General features: G+C 42.6%; 1 protein-coding gene across 3 annotated transcripts in view; it reads left to right on the top strand.

Annotated features, from left to right (window-relative positions):
• Window positions 1-359: 359 nt before the first annotated feature.
• The window catches only part of LOC124113499 (transient receptor potential cation channel subfamily A member 1 homolog), a 62,329-nt gene continuing 51,050 nt past the window's right edge, over window positions 360-11,638 (top strand). For all 3 annotated transcript variants that reach the window (XM_048385999.1, XM_048386000.1, XM_048385998.1), the window contains exons 1-4: window positions 360-662; window positions 8,367-8,535; window positions 9,772-9,902; window positions 10,486-10,782. In XM_048385999.1, coding sequence (XP_048241956.1) covers window positions 639-662; window positions 8,367-8,535; window positions 9,772-9,902; window positions 10,486-10,782 — 621 coding nt within the window. In that variant the 5' untranslated portion in view covers window positions 360-638. The remainder of the gene's footprint in view (window positions 663-8,366; window positions 8,536-9,771; window positions 9,903-10,485; window positions 10,783-11,638) is intronic.

Below are 11,638 nucleotides of genomic sequence, written 5' to 3'. Positions count from 1 at the left end.
TTAGTTTAACGTGACCGATCCACCCGGACCATCCGCTCTGCCACAGGGCCCAATGTAAACCTAACCTATTACAAAACAAACTCAGGCAAACCATCCTGAGACATTACCATTTACTGTTCCATATACACAGCTAGCCACTTTGTCCCTCACTTGGCCGCCAGTTGAGGTAAAGGTTATTGTCACTTAGTAAAATAAATGATCAAGCTACGATAACTTTGTTTCTGTTCCTTCCCTCTGTGCAGCTATTGATTTGTGCACATTACCTCGATAGGCACCAACAATACATTTCTAGGAAGAGAACGGCATGTGTCATCTTGTTACATGACAACGGGATAACAGACCCGGTATCTAGGGGAAGATCGTTGTGCAGACAGTCACATACCAGCGATTAAGGTAACGGGGACTACCGACCAGGGTGTGCATTGCTGAAATAGACTCCTGACACGACACATATCGACCCATGGTGCACACTGTTTGTCTGTGACATGTACTTGACGTTGCAAATCGGACCACGAGCGTCTCGTTAAAACCTCTCAACCTGTCTCTCTGTGATTTGTACATGACGTTTGACATCGGACCACGAGCGCCTTGTTGACACTTATCAACCTGCTACAGCTGCAGGTGACTTCCACGGCACCATGGAGAAACTTACACTTCATAACGTAAGTTGATTCTACAGCTATGTTTGTTTGTTTGTTTGTTGTTTCACTCAGCAATAGTCCAGGTATATAACAGCTGTCTGTAAATAATCGAATCTGGACCAGGCAATCCAGTGATTGACATAATGAGCATCGGTCAATGCAATTGGGATACCACGACATACATCAACCAAGTCAGTGAGCCTGACCACCCGATCCCGTTAGTCGCCTCTCACCACAAGCATAGTCGCCTTTTATGGCAAGCATGGGTTGCTGAAGACCTATTCTAGCCCGGATCTTCATGGGTCGATGGCGACTTTTATTAAGATGTGCAAAGAAATGGATAATGAGCATCGATCTATGCTACTGGGATACGATGACATGCATCAACCAAATCACCTGACCACCCGATCCCGTTAATCGCTTCTTACGTACCAGGATGGGTTGCTGAAGAACAATTCTAGACCGGATCTTCACGGGGATGTACTTATGTAATGACTCTTAAGCTTATGCTCGAAGATCTACTGTGAGTCAATACAACTAGTTCTTGTATTTCAAAGGGCCGTTGGTAAAAAATAAATTACTCATAAGGGAACGGAAATAGCTGAAGTTATTTTCAGAAGTTCTCACTCAACATTATGACAATTATTCCATTGTTTGCGAATAGATCCATATCAACCTGATGTAATATGTACGCATTGTCGCAAATACTTTTTGTCGCCTTCCATTGTTCATGACGTCATAACGATTTAATGTGACGTCCGTGCATCTATGGGTAATATAGAGAATAGGCTCTTCGCAACTCTTAATAACGGATTATCTGTCCGTGAATTAACGTTCAAAGTTACCTGCTCCTCGTAGCTCGTATGTTCTCTGTTACCCATAGAGGCGCGGATATAGGCGGCCTTGCGTCAGTGTTTCTCGGTGAACATTAACTGTTGTTTTATTCTGATCGTGTGCAGCAAATTATGTTCCATGTTTTTTTTAATACTTGAAAAGATAGTAAATAGTTCATAACGTCATCCTAGCTCATGATATCATATTCTTTGAGGTAGTGTGTCTACTCAAACTAATATTTTTCTACGTCTTTCCGCCATGGGTAGGTAACCTTTCCTTAAATCCTATCATTTCATGGGTTATTATCTAAATGTGTGTACATTTCTTATGAAATCCTGCCAATATTTGACTGCCACGAACTAATCATGCTTTTAATTATAAGAATCCATATATACTGAGTCAAATTAAATACTTCACATTTTTAAAAGTAATCCCATATATGATATACAACGGACAAATGTATCAGAGAAGGTAATTTTTCATCATAAATGTCCAAAGAAGGATTTTAATTAACGGTGGGTTTTTTGGTTTTTTTCTTGTGTTTTTTTATTTGTTAATGACTGCTAACAAGTATGGAAGAAAACACGTGCGGTATTATGGCAACATGACCAGTTGCACGTGAAAAACCACTTTTGCCACGAAAGTGCTGTGCACATGATTTTTATCGATTCACCTGCACAAAAACGGGTGTTATCTGAAGACATTACATGGCCATTACTGTTTTAATACACAATAAGGGCCCACAATGATAACTGGTCAAAATGTTAAAATTTAGGATTGTGAAGTTTTCAATTTGGTTCAGTATACTTCAAAACATCATATGTGGGTGTTGCTATGAATTGATTTATTTGTGTCAGTCAAGATATTTCTTGAACGGAATAGCAACCACATTTTATGAACTTTACGACAGTGAGATAAAACACAGTGACACTGACACCAGTCATGCCGCCTTGACCTGCTTCAGTTGTTTGTTGTCGACTGGTATCAGATCAAACAGGTTATATGAAGACGTTACGCTCCTGTAGACGAGTATTTAGTGTGTTCACCGCCCTGCAATGACAAGCTTTGTGCTGCTAAAAAAAAGATACGTTCATACAAAGACAGTCACATTAGTTTATTATGGTCTCACTCACCATACAGTGAACACTGACTGCTCAATACCATAGAGGATATTCCATGTGTCAAGTTTCTCTCATTAATTCTCCCTATCTGACACACGGGGACGGTTCACCACCCCTTGTATTTGCGACTTAAAAAGTAGTTTCGTGTTTGCGAAATCTTATAAAAATTAAACTTGGCGGCAAAAGGAAGTATAGGTCGAGTTCCATGATCGATAAAACATGACAAGAAATGGTTTTGTTGTGAATTATAATATATTCTAGGGTGGGTAACAACTGATTGATCAACTACAGTTTGAATGAAATTGTGCAATCACTGGTAATGTTAGCTCAAGGTAAACAATGATGGGGTAAGAAATTTCACAGTTGCCTTCAATAGCGTGTATGACCTCCAACTGCTTCAATGCATGATGTGATACGCCGCCTCATCGATGACGTCAGTCTTCTGATGACGTGGACTGGAATCCGTTGCCATTCGTCTCTCAGGGCCTGCTGCAATTCTTATCTGTTGACGGAAGGCTGATGGCGTGCTCTAATCTGTCTGTCAAGATGGTCCCACAGATGTTCAATAGGATTCATATCGGGTGAGTGGGCAGGCCAGGGCAAAACGTCAACGTTCTGCTGGTTTAGAAAGTTCCGAGTCAGTCTTGCAGTATGGGGCCTGGCATTGTCGTGTTGAAACAATGTCGCCTGCTGTTGGTTTTGTAAGAACTTACTTCAACACTTGGTCTCTGTACTGCACACCGTTCAGGAATCCTGTATAATCACCAAATCAGTCTTCTGATCTCCACAAATACCGCCCCACACCATGACACCTCCCCCGCCGAATTGACGGACCTCTCGAATACACGCCGGAGCCAAACCTTTCCCTCTGCGTCGATAAACTCGTTCTCTGCCGTCATTTCGAAACAAGTTAAACCGACTTAAATCAGTGAACAGCACTCAACGCCAATTTCTGACTTGCCAGCGTCGAACCTGCCTCGCCAATCGCAGTCTCAGGCGTCGATGTTGAGCAGTCTGTACCATTCCTCAGAAAGGACGATACGCTCGGATTCCAGCAGTACGAAGTCGTCGTAGTACTGTACGTTGACTAATGGGATGTGCCAACGCTGTTTCTGCCGTCGCCGTTACGAATCTGTTTCGCAGGTGAATGAGCCGTATCTGACCGTCTTCCAGTGGTGTTAGGGGCGGTCGGGTAGCCTAGTGGTTAAAGCGTTCGCTCATAACGCCAAAGACCCGGGTTCGATTCCCGACATGGGTACAATTTGTGAAGCCCATTTCTGGTGTCCTCTGCCTTGATATTGCTGGAATTTTGCTAAAAGCGGGGTAAAACCATACTCACTCACTCACTCACTCCAGTGGTGTTGTAACACGGGGTCGTCCGGTTCTAGGCCTGTCCTGTGTCCTCGCTGTCTGCCTGTACCGTTGAATCAGCCTGGTCACTGTCAATGGTGTACAACCAAACCTTCTGGCAATTTGGACCTGTGTTGCCCCTATTTCGGCCATACCATGGCTCTCTCTCTCTCTCTCTGCTCCTGTGACATTCGTGGCATTTCTTTTGTGTGCTTTCATCACGCGTGGTTATACCCTGCAGTCGAACGCATTTATACAGCTAACATGCACGTGCAGTTTATGCCATAGGCGGGAAACCTGTTTCACCATTTTTTTGGTCAAAGGTGGCGCGTTCGGGTGAGGTGTTCCTGGTACCTGTTCCTGGGCAGTCATATTCCTAATATCCACTTTCCACTAGTTATCGCTGTTTTGAGGAAAATTACAAATTGCTAACCTATACTTTCCTTTGCCGCTTAGTTTATAAACAAAAATATCAAAAAATATTTAGGGTCACGATAATTCTTTATCATACATTCAACAAAAATGGCGCTTTGCGAAACGAAAAGTCTCGATAAGACGAGGTAAATGAGAGATTTACTGTTTATAACGAAACACTTTCGAGCGATGAATCAACGGTTAGAAGTGATATTAACTCCCTAAATGACCATCCGCCATTATTTTGCCTTGTCAATGTGGAACTAACGAAAAAAGAACGTCAACAATTGTGTACGTCAACACTTACGACAAAGGGAGACAATTAAAGGGAAGTAACTCTTGTATGACCATAGTTCCGTCAAAGTGTTATGTTCACTGCACTGAAAAAATCAAGTGTTATGTTCACTGCAGTGAAATATCAAGTGTTATGTTCACTGCAATGAAAATATCACTTTTTACAACTTCAGAAAACTCAGTCTTTCACGCAGATGTATAAAATAAAAAGGTAGGTTGTCCTTTAACCAATCATATTTCTAATACGTATCGGTTTCATTTCTTTAACACCTCGATTCGGAATTTTGAATCTCTGCAAACGAAAACCCCAACAGACCCAACACTATATATACCTGGATATTTACCATGTTCTATCGTAAATCTTATTCCATATTTAACCATGTTCCGAAGTAAAGCCTTATTCTGTTTCATTAATTTTGTTCCGATACCAAAGCTCCACAATATCTCATGTCGACTAGCTGAATTAGTTACGTGTTATTGCATTCATTTCCCAGTGAATGTAAAACATTTCAGCACGCCCACCGAAGCGGACTACTATTTATTACCGATTATCGGGGAACCCCTCTGTTACAGTCGAGGGACTTCCCATTCTGCTGACCTGTATCGTCATGAACAGGATTTGTTATGCATATTTATGGTCCATATCACCCTTTGATGCCTGTAACAGTTGTTGTCTCGCCTTGGTTCCACAAATTTCATGTCTTTGGGTTTTATTTCTAACCCGCATTGTTCCAACTGTGTCATCCCGTTCTCAGGGAACTAATGTTTGAATCTGGCAGGAATGAAACAGCAAACGTGCGGGCTAGCTCGCCTGTTTGTTTCCCGTTCGCCTTGGTTCCACAACTTTCATGTCTTCGGGTTTCATTTCTAACTAGCATTTTTCCAACTGTTTTCCCGTTCTCAGGGAACTAATGTTTGACTGTCATTTGAAACAGCCGCCTTCCCCCGGACATATTTGTTCCGGATTGTTACAGCCTGACGACAACAGTTCTTCTCGCCTCTTGCCATGATTGACAGGTCTTCTGAACTTTGTTTTGATACTACTCTCTGTTTATCAGCAACTGATTTTGAGGACGTGTCAAGTTATGTGCATAAATTAAGCCATGACCTGATTGATGTTGCGCCACGCTATGTATTGCTACACCTGGAATATTTATCTCGTCATGTTTGTCTGCTTTGATTTCTATAACTGTTTTTGATTAAACTATTGTAGATAACACATTGACTGTATTCTTTTCGGTTCATTGAGGTATGAATCGAAAAACAGATGTGCAAACGTTTGTAAGAATCCGCTACGCTTTCAGACACTCCTTTTGCAATTCTCGAGTTATCCAACATCTGTGTAACATGTTCAATTGCATGTTTTACTCGAAGAATTCTTTGATAAAATTATGTTGTCTTGCCTTTCCTAGCCAAAGAGTAAGTGAAAGGGAGACAACTCCGTCGGCTGTCCCCGTGGTGTCATGCAGAATGTAGGAATCTGTGATGCGACAAATGTGTTTGTTTCCATCAGGCGTTTCTTTCAAAGGAACCGGGGAACTCCAGGTGGGAAGGGGCGGTCGGGTAGCCTAGTGGTTAAAGCGTTCGCTCGTCACGCCGAAGACCCGGGTTCGATTCCCGACATGGGTACAATGTGTGAAGCCCATTCCTGGTGTCCCCCGCCATGATATTGCTGGAATATTGCTAAAAGCGGCGTAAAACTTCACTCACTCACTCACTCACTCACTCCAGGTGTGATACCGCTGGTTTGTCTCAGTAATGAGCAATGGATGGAGGGGTACGTTTTGGTGATGGCTTGAAACTGCGGAGACTTGGTATATCTGACATGACAAGGGCCCACTTGCACAAAGCGATCTTAGCGCTAAGACTGTCGTACGTCTATGTTAAAGTAGGGAAGTAACGATCATCTTAGCGCTAAGATCGCTTTGTGCAAGAGGGTCCTGATGTAATCATTAACATCCAATAGTACCTTTGTCTGCGAGAACCTCACACCCTGTCGGCGCCAAGGTAACCATCATCTGCTTTAGAATCAAAGGTATGAGCTAAGAGCATCAGTGCAAAGGCTCATGGGAAGGGCTATTTGAGGAATCAGTTTATCAGATGCCTCTATCCTGCTAGCACGAGGATGATAGAACTGGAAAGGTACACAATCTCATAGTCATGAACAGAGTGTCGGATCCTTTTCTTCTGATTGACATCTTGTTGAAGGGAAGCATTTTCGGGGAAATTGACTTTGCCTTTGACATCAGCAAATTGGCGTTGCAATTGTTGTCAGGAGAAGAGGGAGTGGAGATTTGTCCTACAATGGTATCAACAGGTGGACAGATTGGGATGGGTAGTCGTAGAAAAAATGAACCAAGAGGTTTTCCAAGATAGTGCATCAGCAATGGTGTTAGCTTTTCCGGGTTTATCAGCAATGGAACAGGTGTACTTTTGCAGTTCAAGGGCCCATTGATGGATTGGTAATGTGCTTGGGTTGGCTGGCAGGATAAATGCGGTTGGATTTGACTGCCTCTACTACTGTTAAACATTCTCAGTTGTTCCCTTACAGTCCAGTACCTTTCATATGAATTAAGAGATCTCCCCCTTTGCTATAGCTCATCCCTTGACATAAGACATAACCAATCACCGATCCCCATCTGTGGTGAGAATGATTGGTTGCTTCATGTCACAATAGGCCACAACAGGAGCCAGAACAAGACTGTTTCAATTGATCAGGTGCAGTTTAGCAATCCTCAGAGCAATTGAAGGGAATATCTTTGGTAAAAGGACATTATCATGTCACAATAGGCCACAACAGGAGCCTGAACAAGACTGTTTCAATTAATCAAATGCAGTTTAGCAATCCTCAGAGCAATTGAAGGGAATATCTTTGGTAAAAGGACATTATCATGTCACAATAGGCCACAACAGGAGCCTGAACAAGACTGTTTCAATTGATCAAATGCAGTTTGGCAATCCTCAGAGCAATTGAAGGGAATATCTTTGGTAAAAGGGCATTACGTGGTGTTGCAAATTCGGAATAACATTCGATTAATTTTCTGTATTAACTGCACAGTCCAAGAAAGCTGAATGATGGATGTTCTTTGGAGGGGGGAATGTACGAACGGTTTCTGTTTTGGAGGGGTCAGTTAGTTCCTGCTAGCTTTTTTTAGATAGCCTGCAAAAACGACGTCTACCATCCGCATGGCGTGGCATATTACGTGACTCGTCAGTAGACCAGACTTTTCTCCATCGCAGATTTGGCCATACTCTGTGACCTCACAGCCGACGATACATATCCGTCAACAAAACACCTCGAACTGGTCACATAGCGCAAATAACTTCAGCACGTAAACGGTTCTTCAGTCTTGACTGATGTCCTACGCAATCCTCGTATTGCCGTAGTTGTAGAGGTGGCCATGGTGGTTCTTTCAGAAAAGTGATGTAACAGTATCAAGCTGTCCTGTCCTCTAGTAGCTCTAACATGGTTATGTTTTTGCGATGTTTCCATCTTTTCACCAAATTTCTGCAGGACCTTTTTTTTCTACAGAAATCAAACTTAACCCATGCAGAAAAGAACTTTTGCGTTTCATTTTTCGCAAAGTAAATGAAGCTGTATGATTGTGTGTACACAGACTAGCCTTACATTATGAGAATGTATTTATATTTCTCTGATTAGAGAGTATGGCATTCCAAAGGTAAATGACAGAGGTTAGTTTTCATGTTGTAGCTCGCCAGAGAAGGTGACGACAAGAAGCTGAATGCCGTGCTTGACAATCATGAGAACAGTTACGTGGACTTCGACACTCGAGATTCAAACAACCTGACAGCTTTGCAGTGTGCAGTCATCTGGGACAAGCCACATGTCCTTAGTGTACTACTTCACGATGAAAGAACAGGTAAATGTGTTACATATATCTCCGACTGTAGCCATGACAACCCACATGTCCTCAGTGTACTACTGCACGATGAAAGAACAGGTAAATGTGTTACATATATCTCCGACTGTAGCCACCACAACCCACATGTCCTCAATGTACTACTTCACGATGGAAGAACAGCTAATGTGTTACATATATCTCCAACTGTAGCCATGACAACCCACATGTCCTTAATGTACTACTTCACCATGAAAAAAACAGGTAAATATGTTACATATATCTCCGACTGTAGCCACCACAACCCACATGTCCATTACACCACAAAATAGAAACGCGGTTGCATTGACATCGAATCAAGACCAGATATATCAGTGATAGGCGGCATGTGTGTCGGTGCACGCTGTAGGGTTATATTATGCTGAAGGGACATGCACATCCCGAAATCGCAACAGGGAACATCATAACAGTTACCTTTGTTCTGCATACCTTGCATAGTCATGATCATCTAGTTGATCATGGGGCGGTCGGGTAGCCTAGTGGTTAAAGCGTTCGCTCGTCACGCCGAAGACCCGGGTTCGATTCCCGACATGGTGTCCCCCGCCGTGATATTGCTGGAATATTGCTAAAAGCGGCGTAAAACCATACTCACTCACTCACTAGTTGATCATGCATAGATGCACAGATAAGGTATATGTGTATTATTCAGCCTTTGACTCGAATTATTAAACATCAACAAGGCGAGACATCGAGTGAGTTATATGTCTTTGACATCCTCGTTTATCCAGTAGTATGTCTCCGTTATATTATCATTCATAGTCTGGGCCCATTCGCTTCTATAGCTTTGTTTTGAACTCATTTCGAATAAATAGCCGTCCAATCATATTACACTCATGAGCGAGAGAAATCCTGTGCGAAGTTAGTGATAAGATAGATGGAGAAGACGAGGTCACTTTCCAAAGAATAATTATCGTGGCCAGTTGGTCCAGGGTTTTATAATTTTTGAATGGAGATACGATACACTGGATAATCGAGGAAGTGACTTCGATGGTGCCCGAAGTATGTCTGATCTCATTTGACCCGAGTGTCTATCTCAGGACGTCTAACACGTTTGAATATCGTGTTGCCACATTGCAGAGTCTTGTCTGGAACCTTCCATTAAATATTCTGTGCAGGTTTGGGGATTTGTGTAAGAGACATGATGCATTATCACATCAGTCCCTAAGCTATTCTTATCTGCTTCATTGTGTTAATCAGAAAGTGCCCGCCAGGTGCGAGACAGCGAGGGTCTGTCCCTGGCACACTATGCAGCCAAGACTGTCCGGGGGAACATTAATCCCGGCATCTGTATCGACGGCAGCGTCGTCCATCGAGACAGCGGCGAGGAGGTGAGATATAGTTCATTGTAATGTTCATTGAAGTAAAACAGAAATAAAACTTTCTAAACTGTATCAATGCCCTCATCTCAAGCTATCAAAAAGAAGTTCCATTTTCTATTTTGAAGTTTGAACATTCGTGAGAGGAAGAGATAGTTTGACATTCTTCATTTAAGCTGAGAAACAGCAAGTTTATATGTATGTTTATGCATATGACATGTGCTACAGCTGGGAGGTAGATATTCTGTGGGATGAACAAGGTAGGGTGAGTGAGTGAGTGAGTTGGGTTTAACGCCGCTTTTAACAGTATTACAGTCATATCGCGGCGTGTCAGCTTAATTTGGGAGGAAAGCCCGAAGTGATGCAAGTCTCAGACGTTTACCACTTCGGTGAAACCCACGAGCAAGGGTATGGTGCTGACAAACCTGGAAACGTAATCGGGGCGAACTGGGATTCGAACCCACAATCATAGGTTTCTGGCGTGCCCAAGGGACGCAACTCTGCACAGCTAATCGCGGCGCCTTAGACGACTGGGCCACCTGTGTCCCCGACAAGGTAGGGGAAAAGACTGTATATCAAACATGCTTCAAAACAGGGGAGGTCTTGCCTGAAAGTCATCATAGACAGTGACAAAGAACAGAAAAGAAAATGGAGGAAGAAGAGCGGACGCAAGAGGCTGACCCTGGAGGAAGATGCGGAGAAGCGGGAGGAGAAGCTGCTGATGTATAGCCGAGATCTCGGGGGACAGTCACCCATGCACTATGCCGTCATGTCCGGGAACAAACACGCCGTTGAACTCCTGAACGACAACGACGACACCTCGAACGCAGCCACCGACAGCAGACATGAAAAGACAGCAGAATGGCAAGATGACAAGAAAAAACTCATATATGTACGTAGAGTAGAGTAACATTCCAGAAAATATGTAGAGTGATGTCCTTGTTCCATTATTTACACATCCCCACAAGGACATGAAGCAACCCCTGCAATGTATGGTTCCACTATGATGTGTCCTACATTCTGATTTGTAGGCAGGTGGTATCGAATCTCCCATGACACTATGTAAATTAATATGATGTGTGTTAAATGTAGCTAACGAGTTCGTTTTTACATTATATTGATACTCATAACAACCCACATGTCCTCAGTGTACTACTTCACGATGAAAGAGAAGGTAAATATGTTACATATATCTCCGACTGAAATTAACTATACCCTATTTTAATCCTTCTGTGTCATGTTTTCTGTCCAAAATATTTTACAACACTTCTTTGAATTACCTTCCGGACGACCCAGCAACATTTTGCATTGCATATTTTGTGAAAAAGTGTTTTGAAGAAATAGGAGCTTTCAGAGAAGTATGTTCGTTCCAATAGACCAGTCCGAAGATTTCTACGATATCATGGTATCCGATCTGTTTTGCTGTATTTGTTTGTTTTTTAACGCCGCACTCAGCTATATTCTACTTGTGTAACGGCGGCATGTAAATAGTCTATCCATTTATCATATAATGGGTAGGTTTCTCGGCAGGATAAAGCCAACGGATAAAAACGATATCCGTTGGGGTCATATGCGGATAGAGATGCAAATATCAAAGGTCAAGTAGAGACTACATTCACTGTTTATGAACAAACATGGCGTCGCCCTCGTCATTCGGCGATCGAGTCAGAATTAACCATCGGGAATCTGGATAAACTACAGGGAAAATTGCTATCATTATCAAACCATCAGTCTAATATAATGAAAAT

This window comes from Haliotis rufescens, unplaced genomic scaffold, assembly GCF_023055435.1.
Source record: "Haliotis rufescens isolate VD_foot unplaced genomic scaffold, xgHalRufe1.0.p SCAF_6, whole genome shotgun sequence".
NCBI lineage: Eukaryota > Metazoa > Mollusca > Gastropoda > Lepetellida > Haliotidae > Haliotis > Haliotis rufescens.
The sequence above is the reverse complement of the archived record's forward strand: the minus strand, read 5'-3'. Positions and strand labels throughout refer to the sequence as shown.